At 41.6% G+C, this 18768-nt stretch overlaps 1 protein-coding gene across 1 annotated transcript; it reads right to left on the reverse strand.

Moving 5' to 3' along the window:
• Positions 1-46: 46 nt before the first annotated feature.
• LOC114356810 (chaoptin) lies at positions 47-13549 on the reverse strand. The gene is made up of 7 exons (XM_028310166.1): positions 13375-13549; positions 13015-13150; positions 12829-12939; positions 9786-12748; positions 9603-9700; positions 6073-6234; positions 47-178 (listed from the first exon to the last, which is right to left on the reverse strand). The coding sequence occupies exons 1-7, from the start codon at positions 13547-13549 to the stop codon at positions 47-49; spliced, it is 3777 nt and encodes a 1258-aa protein (XP_028165967.1).
• Between the last annotated feature and the right edge of the window lie 5219 nt (positions 13550-18768).

Consider the following 18768-nt stretch of genomic DNA (forward strand, 5'->3'; position numbering starts at 1 on the left):
ACGTTCTTGATATTCGTGTTTGCTCTGGCAGACGACAATATTGCATTCAGAATGCATTTGATGGCCTGGGCCGCATGCAGGTGGGCGGCTGGGCGCGCCCGCAGTCGTTTAACATTTGCATCGCACACGCCGCGGCCGCGCTGGCCGCGCGCCAGCCCCAGCCCTCGCTCGGATGGTCCTGTAGACGCCGACTGAATGCTTACGTTGCTGATAAATCATGTCAATGTGCGCTATTCGACAAATTAATATACATCGTCATATACATTACATCTTATTTTTGTTACGATAGATACGCACTTTTTGCTACAGACAGAAACTGTGTAACTTTCACTATACAAAGTCTCCAAACTTTCATTTGATTTTTCAAGTTGGTTACCGGATGAAAGATGATGCAGGTAGAGGACGCGGGTGACAGCGGCGCAATAGATGGGCCAACAGACTGAAATGTTACGAGTATGTACCATATTACTACTTACAATGTTACATAGTTAAATTCACCCGCTGACCTGTCTCTCCTAGAGTATCTGTGAAACATTCGATTCAGACCGACATTGCTGAGCTTTTTTGTGTATTATAATAATTGCCATAAAAATCAAAAGTAAATAATAAATATTAAATAATCTCCGGGGATTATGATGAGACACGTGCTACAAGTTGCGGATTTGTAAGAAAGAACGAGATTTTATTATAGAATAGTTACTGACACGTTTTACAGAAGGTTTAATCAAATAGTCTAACAACACAAAAATTGATCTTGCTTGTAATTCCCTGGTCAGTTCAAAGCAGCAGATGCAACGCACACTTCGGAGCAGTCTTGGAGGTTGTTTGGCGTCGCTCCTGAACTCGCAACTTTGCTCAATTTACATTATGAATTTATGCTCGTTTCTGTGCCACCCTTCAAGCTCAAAGCTTTGAAAATCATAACATCATAGGTAGTCACTTGGTCAGTAGACAAATCAGTCTAACTTCACCTGGAAGTTGTTCATCCACCAACGTAATGTGTACAAACAGTCGCTACAACAACTTTTATTTGGTGCTCTAAGTCACAGGCAATCTTTGCCTACATTAGACACCAGTCTTTCACAATCTTAGTTGTAATTTAATGATATAATCTAGTTGTACCAAATACACTTTTGTACACACACATGATATTGTGATGAGAAAATAAACTTATTTATTATTATTATTTGTAAGTTCCATAATCGTCTGCTCTTTGACAGCTCTTTGATCTATTTGCATCTAGACTTTCATATGCGATTACCTTTAAATAGCTAAGTAGATAATTTAAGTTTTCATTATCTTATTGGTTGCTCTTGGTAGGTAGGTATTCCGAAAAAAATAAAATAAAATAAAAAATAAATTCGACGTGTTCAACACGAACTCGCAAACGATGCTTGCTTAAGTGAAGCAGTAAATCGAACGCACAGCATTGAATAGAGCTTTGTGATTGGTTCTTGTGTCACCCTGTGCGTCCACGCGCACTGTGAGACCTCATAGTAATATTTGTGAATACGGGCTGTAGGTCTTATACTTATTATTGCCTCGCAAAGATCAACATGAGCGACGCCCGCGCAGCAATCACCCCGACGCGGCCGCCCGGCGCTCGCCGCCCGCCCGGCGCTCGCCGCCCAGCCCTGGCCGCGCGCCAGCGACTAATTACGGCCGTTTCGACTAATTAGGCTGGAACTTGCATATTTAGGTATTTCTCATCTCTATGCAATCAGTTATACTTACTATGACAGAACCGGCTTCATTATTATGAGGGACACATTCAACAGGCTATAAAAATTACATCTAAGTAACGTAAAGTTTTATTGCTGTGTAAATTGATATTGTGATTTCTGAATTTTGTGTCTATATCAATCTCATTGTGTTGTATTATATTGCGGACCCTCAAAATTATAGCGGAACCACTTTCTTAGTAGTGAAATGGTTTGGATCTAGATACATATTTCACATGAAATACTTAGTATAGTAAAATCTGGTGTGGTCTCGTCATTTTGACGTTTACATAACTGTTGGCGTAAGGTAAAGATCGAGACAAGTGGATGTAGATAGATACATACACAAAGATTTTGGCTTTAACATTGATGGTTGTTTCCCTGGCCTGGCCTGGCCGGCCGCCAGTGTGGGCGCAGTGCCTTCTGCCCCGCACTAGTTGAAACGTGATTGCATAACGAGCTTAGTGAATACCAAATGTGAAATTTTTGTTACGTACAAACCTACAGCGCCGAGAATTTCAGTTTGCATTTCAAATTGTGACTAAACTTTATGTAAACTTTCATCAAACGATACTTTTGCATTTATGGAGATCTCTCCCGTATTTGACTTAAGTATAATATGAGATACTCGTACAAATTAAAAGCCATTCCTTTTATCATTTCGTTTTAAGATGTTTGTAAACTCTGTCATATGTATCTATAAGCTATAAGTACTTACCTACTCAAGTTTACTTTTTTAACATACTCCCAAATTAGCGCATAAACTCTATAACAGCTGGTAAGAGTTGTCTCGTACGTATAAACAGCTTTTTGTATTGTTTACTTTTGTAAAATGCAAGAAATCACAGAACAAGCAGTCAATGGATCCACCAACTCTCTCCCACCACAAACAACGTAGATAGCCTCGCCTGACACACGTTGAATTGATATTTCATTTTTTATTATAACAGAATCGGTAAACGTGATTAGAGGCCGGCGCGGCCTCGCAATATTGAATGAGAGCTGGTGGCCTGGTGGCGCTTAGCAGCAGACTGCCTGGTTCGAGTCCCGTCCCACCTTAACTACGCGAGTGATACCTATTTATTAGTGTTTATAGGTGTCGATCTTCAAAGCATCTTAAACTGTGAACTTGTTTTTGTTGTGAGAGTGATAATTAGTGCATAAAAATTCTAAAATATATTTCTTTGTTTCAAGTTACGAGACGATTAATACATATGCCGTCCGACAGGCCAGATTAATGTATGTGAGCCGCACGCAAGTTCCGGGTCGCGCGGGCAGTCGCGGCGCGCCGGACGCCGGGCCCCAGACGTTGCCCCACAAGACTTGTTGCTTCCTGGCGAAACGACACGGTTACACTACACCTGACCTGACCTACAGAAATAAAATTTATTATTATGCATCAAATAATATTACCACCATTGCATTAAATTATGACAATTAGTTAGAGTAGGTACATATTATAATTGTAAAATTTACTTTTGTCTATATTCTGCAGCACTTTAAATAATTTCTTTTGATTTTTCTTATAGTTTAAATTCATTCGCAATATCGAACAACGGTATACCGCGTAACTGTCCTCACGTTCGAAGCACATTGTCATTATAGATTGCGTCCGATGTGGATCGTCAGCAAATGCCACAAGGCTTCATTAACATTTGCAAAAGGGCAGCGGCCGCGGAGCCTGCAGCACGCGCCCGGACTGCCCTTTGGTTAGCACTTCACACTATACAAGTGGTTGCGTATTCAAAACCAGAATTTATTGACAATGTAAATAGGTAATTACTCATATTTGCAACTCAATTCATTACACTTAGTCACTAACTACAAGACTATGTACTCGTATAGTATGAGTAATTCAGGGATATAAGTAAGTAAGTCCTATCATGGTGTACCTCGACTTCGAAAGTTAGCTTGTACCTGTGTATGGACCATGGAATATAGAAACCCCACACGATGCCGAGACGGCTGCTTAGCTCGCAGTGCACGAACCGCTGAATGCTGCGCTACATGTCCGGATTGATCTGGGATTGACCCGGATTGATCCGCCTTTTAGAACGTGTCTTGCAACGCGATCACCCTAAAACATGCACCATATTTGGTATAGCCGCGTTATAAATTCAGGGTCATAACAGAAGGAGGCTGACAGGCATCGCTCCATAATGCAATCTAACTCGGGTATGAATAGAGAGTAATCGTATTATTCAAATCCAGCTCATTAAATTGAAATGAACAAATAACCAGTTTTACTAATAATAACAATCATAATTCAGCCACAGTCATTGTTTCACTGTATGTTCTCCGAACAAAATAAAAAAAAGTAGAGTTAAAGCGCAAAGATGAAAATTGGAGAGATCGTTTAGTTATTACTTGAGAACTTAAAAATTGTTAACCTTTTGTCTGGTGGCGTGGTCAGGACTTCGATAAAGTTAATTAAAACTTCTTTATCTAGGTACGCCAAGACTCTTAAACAATCTGTTAATTAATACTGAAAATGACTTAATCCCGCATAATTTGCATAAAAAACAATCGACTTATTATGATAAGTAACTACTAGTAGCTGTAGCTAGTACGAGTTGAAACTGACAGGTAAATATTTTGATAAATGTTTATCGCATCCTATGCTACTTAATACAATGTAAGGACTGAACGAATTTTGATAAAACTTTACAATAAGCATTATTATTTATGCATAAGAATAACAAGGCGTTATTTATGATCTGTGACATACTGAATCTCACGCGGCTGAATTCGCGGACTAAAAGAAGTTTCTAATAATGGTATAATCTAAGTAATAATTCAATTTACATACTTCAAAGCTGATTTGAATTATATACATTACTAGCTGACCCGGCGAACTTTGTTCCGCCTTAATGGCAATAAATAAGCAGACTTTTTTTTTAAATTTCGAACGGGATAAAAAGTATCCTATGTCCTTCTCCTGGCTCTAAACTACCTCCCTGACAATTTTCAGCTAAATCGGTTCAGCCGTTCTTGAGTTATAAGCGAAGTAACTAACACGACTTTCTTTTATATATATAGATGTACTACAAACCTTATCTAAATAATTTATTACACATTGTGTCAACACTGTCAACTTTGTCATTATAAGTTAAACCGGATAAATGAAAACATTACGCATGTATATCTGGTGGAGCGTCTTCAAAATTTGTAATTAATGTCTGTATCCCTGTGGAAGTTCGCGCACAAGGGGTGCCACTCGGGGTGGTTGTAAGTTGAAATTAGATTTGAGCGCGTACACACTTACAGAAGCAGCACAAGACGTCTCCAACTTTTCTCATGGCAGCTGTAGCTACGGCGTAATATCGTAGCTACGTACGTACGTAGCAGCGTAGCAACGGCTAGTGCTACGAGTACACTTTTATCTTGTATTTTTTACCTACAAGTCGTACGTATGTAGGTATTGTTGTTTTTTTTCATGACAAGGCATTTTATTTGACCGCAATCGCACCTTGTTAAGCGTACCTCGTATGGCTATAGAATATGCGCCACGATGAAATTTTATCGATTTTAAACGATAAGCATACATATTTATTATATATATTTACTCACCAACGCGTCAAGTACCCAATTAGAGATTTACATGACACCATAAATAAAAAAAGCTTGTAATAGAGGCCATCTCGCAAGCAAAGATTTACCTGTATGTATACGGTTGTTGAGTGATCAATACCAAATAATGAAAATGAATAAACATTTTGTATTTATAAAAAATATTTATTTAATGTCAATACTGCCTCACATCACATTCTCAAATAGGTATTGTAAAGTACGCAGGTATTTATTATTTACAACCATTTACAAATATCTGATGAGAGAATTTAGAACACAAGGAATATCGCTTGTCCTGCTTTTGTAATTTAAAATTAATAACTTATAATTCGTTGTTTTATACCTATTTTGATACAGAAAGTTGAAACCTTGAACTTAATAACAGTGATAAAAACAATGGACAGTGTATTGGACGAAACAGGGCACAAGCACCATCAATAAATCTTTACAATATTGCAGAACATAAGAATACACTAATGTTGTAAGTTCCAATCAACATTATTATTGATGTCGTTTGCAGGCAGGTAACAAATTTAAAAAAACCTATTTCATATTCCATTAATAATCATGTTTATTTTAAATTTAAAAACACAATTTCTTTAAAGTAAATACATTTTTTACACTAAGACTTGGCAAATCTTTTCAAGAGACCGGCAAAACAGTAATATTCGTAAAATCTTGTCAGATCACTCACGTAAAACATAGGTACCTAACATTCACTTTATAGCTGAAGTTGTGAACTCTACCACCGCACGCCACTCGAAACCGGTCACTAACTGACAGAATGAAGAAGCACGATCCAGAAGAAGGCGGGCGGCGCCGGCGCACGCGCGTCGCTGGACAGCGCGCTGGCGTGGCACTCCGCCTCGTCCGCGTCCAGCGCCAGCAGCGCGCGCCGCCCGCCCGCCGCCACGCACTCGCTGCGCCGCGNATGCAATGGTTGCTTCAATTATTGGTTTCGTGTATGGAAAAATGTGTCAAATTTCGCGGAGAATACTTTAAAAAGCAATAAATACATTTTTAAATAGTAATGTTGTTTCACTTCCTTGATTCCCGAAATTTTCAGTGCCGCCCTCGTACTTTATTTGCGAAATAAACTTAAGCCCCGATGAGGATCATTTCGATTTTTAGCTGTGAATGCAGATTTATAGGGCTAAGAAATCCTTAATACACAGTCCAAAAGTCATAAATGATGCTACCTCTGGGCTTCGAATTAACACTACTTTTTGGGACACCCAGTATGTTTTGTTATTCTGCAAGAAAGGGGAAAAACATCCCCTCCACCCACCCGCTCCCACACGCCTGATAACGTCTCGGATATAATTTTAAAAGCTCGTATAATTACAAACTTTATAGACTCTAATTTCCTTTTCACTCGCAGCTACTAAATCAACTGGGCCTTAAAAAACAATTTACTTTTACTTTTTCGTTTAGATTTTAAATACAAAACAATTAAGCCTTTATCTGTGCTTGAGATTGAATCCAGTTTAGAAACTTTTATAGCCTCGATAAAAAAACATTTAACTCATGTAAAGTGGCACAGCTCAATGGCACAGCTCAATAAAATGCCCCATAATAAGCACATCATACGCGCACACCATAATAAACTACCTAACTAATACCTATTTATTTTATTCATATTATTTGGGACAACCAACTAGACACAAAATTAAATACAAACAAATGGGGATTAGATACATACTTTCATATATCTTAGGACTATCTTATTCTGACTTTGATTTTTATTTTACCTACTTGTTCTCAAATGTGTTAATCTTTAAGTTGCTGTAATTGCACAAACTTACACGTCAACATCATAATTCGACAGTGAAGAGTCAATACTGCTTATTCAAAACATAATATTCTATAGTCCGATTTTTAATTCGACGGAATTCTGACAGCTGTCATTTTTTGACAATTCAGATGTAATAAGCCTTTTTTGCTATGAATTATTAATAAATAATATGAAATGAAATTTCATCAAGTACAATTTACAAGAATGAACTATTTTTTGTATTGTGAATTCAATGAAAACTAATTATTATTTACATTTTAGAGATTAAATAGAAAAAAACGTGTTTTTAAAGTAGTAAAACAACATATTATCATAAACGAAAATATGTATTGATCATCAATCATCATTAACGTCATCATAATCAACTTGGATTATAAAATTGGCATCTTGTTAAGTTGATTATTTTATGAAGCTAAGATTTTATTAACAAAAGGATTTTCATAAAAAAGGTTTGTAACCCATGTATTATTGGCCAGGGAGACCAGTAATAGAAAAATAATTTCCCAATTTTTTTTGCAACTTCAAAAGTATGATAATAAAAATTCAAATAACCATTTTGAAATGATCGGTACATTTTTAAGCCTTAGTTTTTCACGTTAAACCTTAAATTCAAGAAAGGATTATTTTTTAATTTATGAAAATGCTCTCCATTCTTAGTGGGAATGTTTCAGTGTTGACAACACTTCTGAAATTGAATAAAACATGAATTCCCAAATAACCCTCACGTCAGTTAGGCCTTATCGATTCCGTGCGACCGAAATGTCCTTGTCCCGTCCATTCAGTTATGTGATTTCGGGGAGGTACAAATACTAAACCAATTTCCTTAACCCCATCACAGCCTCCGGCTTTTTCAAACTTTTCAGTGCTGGCCTCGTCTGTCAGATCATATTAGTTTTTTAAAAAGCCCGTTGAAATATCCGTGATTCCATTGGAACGTGAAAAATTGAATTTTGTTGATGCTGTTTTTTGTTAACACCGTTACTTGTTACGTCATGTCCACTGTCCAGCAAATGTGTTTTCTTTAAGTCCATTGTACAGCACATCCGACTATACAATTTAAGTTTGCGAAATCACACCTATTAAAATGGTAAATATGACAATAACGTGCATAACTTGATGCTGCAACGTTGTCTGTACACAACCTTCCTCAGTGGCCGGCAGAATTTTTAATACGATCAGACGATATTTGCATAATATTTTAATCAATTTTCATCTATAAACTACCATTAGCCTGCTAAATTGCCTATAAGTGTACAACAAGAGGAAAAAATGCGTACACTTTAAATACGTTGAGCCTAAGGGTTCGGACAAACCAACGCGATCACACCGCGATCAGCCGGCGTGCAGCGATGGCGACCAGACCTAAATGCATTGATGGCCCGATGGCCATCTGCACGCCGGTTGATCGCGTTGGTTTGGCCGAACCTTAAGAGTTGACGTTCATAAGTGCCACTTGTGGTCTAAACTGAATAAATACTTTTGATTTTGATTGATTTTGATTTTGGTTGAAATTGCAATGAAAACGTGTGATTTTTGCTCTGGACGATGAGCACCCTCCGTTCCATCCACTTCAACCCTTATGCACATCTATCGTATAGGCACTACACTGTAGTCCTTTTCACACAACAACTTCATCCAATTATTATTGTTTTCAGCCAGAGAAAAGTTATTTTGATAAATAATTGTCGCTAGTTCAGGTCAATAGTGGCTTAAGACCCGGTCCCCACAAAGGTGGAGCGAAGCAGAGAAGTATTTTGAATATTAATCAGTTTTTCTGGTTTTTCAAAACACTTTTCCGCGGTGCCGCCTTGGTGGAAACCTTATTAAACTGGTAAGTTTTAGAATTTCTAATAGATATTGAGTGGATATTAGAATACGCTAATTTAAACGGTATCTTAGTGAAGGTTGAAGAATCTCCAATTAGCGAGCATAAGACAGTTAACTGGAGGGCCCCTTGATCCGAATCTACCAGGCCAGACAGCGCGGGCGTCGGTTCTTGCTAAATACTAAGTTGCAGTGCAAGCTTGCTTAGTTGAGTGCCCTTGTACGCACTTACTTTCCACCTGTTGCAGGTTGTTCTACCGTCGTATTTAGCTTAAGGACTAATTATAATGAGGCATAATAATTAATTTAATAGTATAAATGAAATTTTGATCGTTAGACTGTGAGGATTCGGATGACTTGGATTTGATTCATAGATGAAAAAAAATGTAAACTTTGGTCAGCGAGTGCAGTTGAACGTCTGAAAAGATTACGTATTCTGAAGGATGCGTCAGTCCGACTGAATATGACGTATGATGTCATTGTCGTAAAGTAACATTAGCCTTAGATGCCACATACACCCCACAAGTTCAAGGTATTAGGTAAGAGCCATGTCACAAAAATAATACTACGCGTGATTTCATTACAAATCTGCGTTGTACTTTCGGCCAAATCGAGTATATTAATTGTTCTAAGTTTATCACAACTTTTCTGAACATATTGTGCCATGGAGCTTAATCTTAGTATCAAGTGACGCAGGATATCTTACGGTCCCACACTGGATCGAGCNACGCGCCCACCCACGACACGCTGCAGCCGCAGCGCAGCGGGTTGCCCGCCACCACCAACCCACCTGAGAAACGTACGCTTTCGTTCATTTCTTTCGACCGGTCGGGACTTGGGACGTAGGTGTTTTACTGCGGTGGATGTTGAGTTACCCGAAGCGAGTTTGGTGGCGAATCGGTTCCAGCCCGTCAGGTTCGGGTACAACGTCGCCGGGCCGAACGAGACCAGCCGGTTGTCGCTGAAGTCCAGCGCGAGGTGCGGCACGCGCGCCAGCGGCCGCACCAGCCCCGCCGGCAGCGCGGTCACGCCCGTGCCGCTCAGCCGCAGCGCCAGCGCGCGCTGCCGGCCCAGCGACGCGAACGCGTGCGCCGACACGCGCCGCAGCGCGCCTCCCCGCACTTCCAGCGCGCGGAGCTTGGGCGCCCGCAGCCCGTGCAACTGCTCGTCGAGCGCGCTCGATCTCACGTGCAGCACGATCGACTCGAGACCTGGAACGTAGCTGGCCACCGCCGCGATAGATACGCCTCCAGTCGGAGATTCTATAGCCACCGACCGCAGGGATGCGAGTGACAAAAATGCGCGCGGTTCGATTGCATCCAGATGCCACAGATGTTCCATTCTAAGATGCATCAATTTATCTAGACCCTCGAATGATCCTCTTGTCACTCGAACCAATGGATTATGTGATACATCTAAACTAGACAATCTAGGGAGACCCGTCCACATCGATGGATGGAGCGATGTCAGTTTGTTGAATGATATGTCAAGTGAACGTAAGTTGGTGAGTCGGCGGACATCTGTTTCGCGAAAAGAAGCAATCTGATTTACGCTCAGATCGAGATGGGTCAGATTAGCGAGTGGTAGATGAGGGATAACCTTCAGTCCAGAGCCGGCCAGTGCCAGCTTTCTGAGTCTGGGCAGGTTGTGAAAGAGCTCCTTAAAGTTGGTTTTTATAGAATTATGGGAAAGGTCGAGCCGAGCGAGTCGAGAGAGGCCGGCGAAAGTGTTGTCCGAGAGCACCGTGAGAGCATTGCTCGCGAGCCCCAGCTCGTGCAGGAAGGAGGTGGCGTGCAGCATGGCGGCGTCCAGGTACTCCAGGCGGTTGCGCGCGAGCTCCAGGCGGCGCAGCGTGAAGCCCACGTGCGCCAGCGCGCTGCCGGGGAACAGCCCGAGCCGGTTGTCGCTGAGGTCCAGGTGCTCCAGCACCGTGTTCTTGAAGCAGTCCCGCGGCAGCGCGCGCAGCTCGTTGGCGGCCAGCCGCAGGTGGCGCAGGCACCGCATGTTGTGGAACTGCTCGATAGACAACTGTCCTAGTTTGTTATGGGAAAGATCGAGTATCTGCAATGAAGACAAATCAGAAAATGATCGTTTTTTCACTGAACTAATATTGTTATTGTTTAAACTTAAAATTTGTAATTTTGGTAGGTTGCTGAAACTGTAGTTATCAATGTGCAATAGTCTGTTATGCGATAAAAGTATTTGTCTAATGCTTGCACCCAATGAATCAAAGAAACTTTTGGGCAAAGTTTCGATCGAGTTGTAAGATAAATCCAAAATGCTGATATAAACGGCGGGCCCCCCGGTGAGTGTTGATATTTGGTTGTGGCTAACGTTTACGGCTAAGTCTTTTTCTTCACTAGATACGTTTTCAAAATATCCAGTAGAGAACTCGAGCAAGCGGTTCTGCTGCAGGTCGAGAGCTTCTAGTCTTGGCAGATCACTGAACGCTCTATCGGCGACGAACTCTACGAGGTTCCCGGCTAAACTTAAATAAACCAAGTTCCGTAAACTTGCAAAGCTATGCTCGCTGATGTTGAGCATACGATTGTACGACAAATCTATGCTTTGCAATTCGGATAAATTCATAAGAAACTTTGAGTTCACTTTGCTTATGTAGTTGTATGACAGTCTCAGTTCCTTAAGCCGAGAAGCACTGTTCGTTTCATTCATTTCACTAGGAAACTCTACTATCTTATTAAAATCTAAATTAAGAAATTCCAAAGACGGAAAATTATAGATATCGTCCGACGACACTCGATGAATATTATTATTATCTAAAGTGAGCCACGTCAAGTTCGTCAACAGTGATTCCAGAGGGAACTCTCCGCTGAAGAGCGTAGAGGATAACTCCAACAAGTGTAACTCGGTGAGGTCAGCGAACGCGGCGGGGTCGACGTAGTACAGGTCGTTGAAGCTCAGCGCCAGCTCGCGCAGCGGCAGCGCCGGGAGCGCGCCGGCCGGCAGCTGCGCGATGCGGTTCCCGCGCAGCCCCAGCGCGGCCAGCGCGCGCGCCCACGCGCCGAACGCCTCCGGCGCCACGCTCGCGATGCGGTTGTACCCCAGCTCCAGCCGCGTCAGCGCGCCCGGCGCCAGCCCGCTCAGCCCCGCCGGGAACGCGCTCAAGTAGTTGCCCGCCGCCGACAGCGAGTACAGGTTCGGCGGCAGGTCCTCCAGCTCTTCCAGCCTGTTGTAGGCGACCGACAGATACCTCAGCCGCGTTAACTCCCTGACGCTGCTCGGTAAAGTTGCCAAGTCGTTGTGGTCCAAGTCGAGGCGTTCCAAATCGCGTTTCAACGCATGTACAGCCGCATCCGAAACGACCGCTATTCGATTGTGCGAGATTGACAGTTTTACGAGACGCATATTGTCCAGCGGCAGGGAAGGAATGGTCGTGAAATCGTTCATATCCAAGATGAGTTGCTTGAGCTGCAATTTGGCAAGAAATTCGAAGTCGTAATAATCATCGAGCTCGTTGTGGCTGAGATCGAGAGAGTCTATCCTGGAGCGCTCGAGGCGGCAGGAGTGGTTGGCGGCGGCGCGCAGCAGGTTGTCGCGCAGCTGCAGGTGGCGCAGGCGCGGCAGGCGCGCGGCGGCGCAGGGCAGGCGCGGCAGCAGGTTGTCGGCCAGCCGCAGCAGCGCCAGCGCCGGCGGCAGCGCGCCCGGCGCCAGCGCGTGCAGCCGGTTGCCGTCCAGCTCCAGCGCCGCCAGCCGACGCAGCGGCGCCAGCGCGCCCGAGCTCAGCGCGCACAGGTGGTTGTTGCTCAGGGAGAGTGTGCTCAGAGATTCGACCAGAAACCCCCAGTCCATCTTCGGGTCGATTTCGCTTATGAAGTTGCTGCAAACGAGGAGTCTCACTTTAGATAAGATTAGATTGTTTTTCATTAACACTTACGTACCTAAACGTAACATACTCACTTCTGCAAATTGAGCCAGTTTAACACTTTCAGTTCGTGTAACGCTTCTATCGGTACCTCTGTGAATTCATTGTATCCTAGATCCAACGAGGCCAGCGTGTTTGCCATGGACCTGCAAGTGTGATATGGTGAGTGACGGGTGGCTACGTGCTACGTGCGCGACGGTGCTGCGGGCGAGGGCACGTACGAGAGCGCGCGCGGCTCGATGTGGTGCAGCTGCGAGGCCACGAGCACGAGCGTGCGCAGGCGCCGCGCGTCCAGCGCCGCCTCGCCCAGCGCGCCCAGCCGCGCCTGCGACACCGACACATGCCACACCGAAGCGTCTGAACACAAACGATAAACATTACCTACAAGTACAACATAACTCCCAAGTCTTTCTCTGGAAAAATCATAGCTTTTTTCGTAAATTATATTTGGAGGCACAAGCTTCAATACATGGACGAATAAACTACAGGTGTGTCTTGTTTTGTATGCAAATCTGAATCAAGGCGTTGCGTTGGTGGTAATTAATAACAAAAAAGTTAAAATATTGTTATAATAACGTAACCTGTATCAGGAAACCTGTGGAAGGGCACGAGGCTGCAGGCGAGGTGGTCGTCGCGGCACAGGCACAGCGCGTCGGCGCGGCACGCGCGCGGCGGCTCCGCGGCCGGCCGGGGCAGCGCCGCCGCCAGCAGCGCCGCCACGTGCAGCACGCGGCCCGCTCGCCACGCGCGCCGCATCCCGCGCGCGCTGCAACACCCGCGCCGCGTCAGCCGCGCTGCCCATACACCCGGCCGGCTGCGTGTGTCGCTCTAATCGGTGCAGCTACAAGCTTTACCCTAACTGAGCTGCGAGTCCTGGCAAAATCGAAAGACGTCACTGTTCGTCTTTGATGCGCGTAAAAATCTAAGGAGGCGGGATCTCGCGCGCAATTATGTTCCCAAAATTTGTATGAGCAGCGCACGCGTTCGCATTTCCATACGTTAACGGAAGCCCTAAGACATCGCCGAGTGGCTATGTGGAGCATCGAAATCACATAAACGCCTGATTCTATTATCACAACGTCACCATGCAATTACCAACATTACCTAAACTAAGCACCTACTTGTTTAATGGATGAAAAATGTTTTAAATTAATTTTAGTAGGTATTTATGTTAAAAAATATATTACTCATATATCCCGACCAAACCTAAACAACACAATTAAAAAAAAATGCCCCACATATCGCACCGGGATCCCTGGACCGGATTTTTCTGACTAGTATTAAACATTACTAAAGAAGCTCAATTTGACTGACCGTCATTTATGGTCAAATTGGTCAAAAACGGCCGAAAACTAGTCATAAACTGTCAAAAAAGGTAATTTTCGGTCAATTTGATTTCAGTAATAGTTTAGTTAAATAAGTATTTTACAGTGAGTCTACAACTTCTAAATGAAAACAATATGTGTTTTTTAATTAAAATTTAAATTCAAACGTTTCATTTTAATTGATTTGAATGATTTATTGTGCTCTCTTTCCCTATGCCTTTACACCGCACCCCGTTCACGTGCATTACCTATAGGTGAAATGGCAATTTCGCATCGCCGCGCACGTCAACTTTGATGACGTCTAATTTTCTCTTTATAAAACAAAATAACGTAAATTCATTTTAAATTGCATATAAATTGGGTACCTAAGAAAATAAATTATTCTTTGGGAGCACTAATGGGAGCAGTAATATTTGATTCTACTGAATTTGACAGTACAAAGTTTCATCAACTTTAACGCATTAATTTAAAATACTTTACTATAATATACTGAATATTATTTTTTATTCTGGAGTCCACATTTTTAAAATGGACGTTAATAAATCATCGTCAAAAAAGCGTCCACCGCCTGTTTCGAGAAATCAGATTACGAGTACGAGTATTATACCATTCTGGCCCGCTGTTGTGCCCTAACGTAAAGCAGGCGCGAGTAAAAATAAAACGTATCTAACGAAATTGTCCTAATTTACATTTGTCCAAATGAAATTAATTATGTATGTCGGGATGCTCCGCTCTCGCCGCGAACGCAACCTGACGCAACGGTGACGCGGTGGTTGGTGCTGTGTAAGTAGGTACCTACTCAATGACTGTTCAGTTATTGTTATTGTCTCTGAATCTGTTACGAAATGTAAAGGAGGAGGATTGCGAATACTAATTAGTTACAAGAAAATCAAAAACATGTACGGGTCCATCCGATATACCACTTTAGTTAAGCGATTACATAAAATTGGCCTAAGTAAGTAAGTATATATTTTTTGTATTAATATGAATAAGTTTTTTGTTTTGTCAAAGTTGAATGTTTGGTGCAAAGTTTTTCAAATTATTTATATAGGCTCGATTCGACCTAACTTTTATCCGAGAATACCTAGTTAACTCCTGTGGGTCTAGACAAAGTGCAAATTATAATCGCAAACCAGTCGAAAAGTGGTCAAAAAGCCCCTTTTTTGTATGGAGTTTTGACGGATTCGATTTTCGATTCGATCAAAAAGAGCATTTTGTCTAGGGGGCTGGTATAACTGGCACATTGACAGTTTCAGTAGTCAAATTGGTCGAATCCACCCTTAGGAGCTATGGAAGTTGTTTTTAATTTATTCCAATCGAACTATCCCCTCGTTACTGTTATCTGTCTACAGGCACAGGCTTGACTCATTAGGTACAGCAAAACCATATACCTATCTATTATAAAAATTAGCTTTTATGGTGTAACATAAGTAGATTTACAGTTCAATGAATAAACAGTAAAAGCTGTAGCTTATAAATGACAATTACGCGATCACCTGAGGTAACAGATTTTGTAATAATTGCAAAATTAGTGCAATAAATAACCTATACTAAGTTCTTATGTTGTAGGTAGGTATTTACTACATTTGCTGTAAGTGTAGTAAAAGGCCCAATGTCTCCAACAAACACGTTTAACAAACATAGGTTGCCATGGCAAATAATTGCTTGCTGTCATAACAGAAAATATTAAAAAACACTAGATATGGTGTTTTATATGCAAATTAATACGAGTAACATAATTATTTTCTCTAATCTGTTGCTGTGGCAATTTTATTATTACAGCTTAATTAATTTACATGAATCTAGGTCTTAAGTCAATATGTAATTTAAAATACTGTTATAACAATAAGCTTGTATAAGGATCTCTTTCTCTAAGCCTTTGTAGGTACAGTTACATAAGGTTACATTGAGTCTCCTCCAACCTTTCCTCAATTCATGAATTCAGTCACGTTTGCTGCCTTTAGTCCTAAATCAATTTGTTAATTTGGAATGTAATTATTCGTTAATACATATTACCAATAGGACTGGACTGGATTGTCCAAGTTCGCACAAATTAAATGTTTGTGTATGTATGAGATGTGATCACACTTTTGTTGCCTGTTACTGTACCTCTTACTCGGGATGGGTATTATTAAAATTGAGTGTGTACACGTATGTACCTACCTATTTCTAGCCTGTAATCCCATGTAAGTAAGTGTCCTTTGCGCTAATGTATACTCAGTAACTATATTTCGTCTGTAGTTTGGGATTAGATCAGATGGTGCAGTGTAAAATGGCCAAGATTTTTTAAACAGAAGCTGAACTTGTGTACCACCTCGCACAGACAAAAAGCACCACATTACTCTAATTAAAATTATGTAATTTACTCGCAAGATGAAGTCACCGCACCCATGATAAACATTACTATTCAATGTAGTACGAGACTACGAGTACGCCGCTACGATGTCTACGGCGACGACTACGGGCTACGGAGGTAGCCGGCGTAGTTTGCCGCGCTACGGCAGCTACAATGAATCTTGCTCTCGTTGGCTGGTGCACGTAATTTGTGGGCTTTGTGGCAGTAGGTAAGTAGTCATATTAAGGGAAGAAAACGGCTTCTCTGCTAAGAAGAGTGAGAGATAGTCACAACAGCATTCTAAAAACAGTAGCGGAGAGATACAACTCTCCGATTATTATATTTTTTTCCTAACTTTATTGTTTACTAACCCTAAGTAGTTTATAAGTAATGTATTAACTGTGACTGTTACTTACTAACACAAATATGGATTATGTACCTAAGTACTTTTTTGGAGTCAGTTTAATTTTTAGTCGGTTTTTTGTTTAAGTATACCTACTCGTACTACTAAGGCTGAGTTGCACCACCTAAATTTGACCGTAACTATGACGATAACCGGTGTTTTTTGTATGGATATTGACAGATTTTTGACGTTTGTCAAAGTTAAAGTAAGATGGTGCAACCCAACCTTAATAACTACTACAGACTACTTATGCCAAAAGAAGTTTATAGGACAGTTAATTAACGGAGGACAGTTAGTTAATGAAGCCATCTTCGGGCACACCAGCGCCGCCAAGACAACTAGGAGTCGGAGTGGTCGCCATGGCCGAAATTGGTCGGATGGATCATCATCAATTAAGGGAGATAATAAATCATGATGGCCTATGCTCGAGAAAAATGTTCGTACTATTTTTACCTGATGATGACTGTCGCAGATACTGAAAGACTCTCTCTACAGGTATGGAGCACTAACTCCTCCGGGATCTTCACATTTGACGTGCATTTCCACCACTTTTCAAAATCAACTAATAAAAACTTTATTTTATATTCACTGCTAAACCTTGCAATATAAATATTGCAAGCAGGTTAGTTGCATTTAGATGTGCCTCTTAATTTCCTAATGTTAATGCATGTCCGTTACTTACTTATGAAAGTTTAACAAAAGTCACAATACGTCATATTATCGCGCAGACCGGTGGCGCAGCATCGCGTAAGGCGCCGACCGTCGCCGCCGCCGGTCGCAGGCGGACTGCGGCTGATGGAATTACTTGCTCAGAGGCTGACGGCGGGCTGGCTGGCTGTCTGCCGCGCGCGTGGTCTCTGGCGATCTTCCTGTTCCCAGAACCATGTCACTGGCCTTCTGATCACGGGATTTGAAACTAAGCTGGTTGGGTACGAACTTATACTTACTTAGAAGGTATTAAACATGTCGGCATGAATGCAGTAGCAAAATTCTCACGCCACTGACTCCTTAAAATTTAGCACGTGTTTAAGGTGTGTCCAGTGTCGCTAAGTATGCAAGGCGACGAGGTGACATCAAAGTACCTAGGTAATGTTGTGGTGTGGTGGGGTGGGACTTTCGATGAATTGGCCACATCGTGATACGAGTATGCCTGCATTGCATGTAGGCACCTACTTATTGCAGTCACAACAACAACAGCTCAGTTACTTACCATGAATTTTATAAATAGAGGTTAAGACACAAAGGAGTTGTCCCAAAATGTATGGAGCCTAGGCCCACAACCTGTACACCTACCAAAAAGAAGGGCTTTTAAATGTACAACAGTTTCTTATTATTCAATTTCTTTTAAATGGCTTAGTTTATTCGCTTAAAACAAAAGATTGTTAAGAAAATAGCAATACTCAACAACAAAAACCATCATGGTGGACGAATGTCATTTTGATGACATCTGTCACTTTTGACATTAAGTCGTATCTTGGTGGAGAGTGACAGATGAAATCGGACAGCGACTGACGTTTAGTTAGTCTATGGTTCATCTTTTTTTTTATCTGACGCCATACGCCATCTTGTGTATGCATTTGAGAATGATAATTCATGAATAGTTTTTGATTTTGAGCGGCTAAATTATATGCTAGATATAATTATTTATATTTTTCCCTTAATCAGTAGATTTTTCTTGATTTTTGATATGGCGTACAACCTCTGGGCCGAAATTGGGACAACTCCTTTTTATATTCTAATTCATGACAGGAATGTTATTCATACAGTATTGTAGGACGAATAATAATAAATAAATAAATAATAAATAAACTTTATTGCTAAAATTGTTACATAATTTGAGTTTAACAGCGGCTCCTGCACTAGGCTCGCGGCCTGTATAATAATGCAAAATAATATTTTTTATTTAAGGCAC

This window comes from Ostrinia furnacalis, unplaced genomic scaffold (assembly GCF_004193835.3).
Source record: "Ostrinia furnacalis isolate ACB-3 unplaced genomic scaffold, ASM419383v2 OfSCF2958, whole genome shotgun sequence".
NCBI lineage: Eukaryota > Metazoa > Arthropoda > Insecta > Lepidoptera > Crambidae > Ostrinia > Ostrinia furnacalis.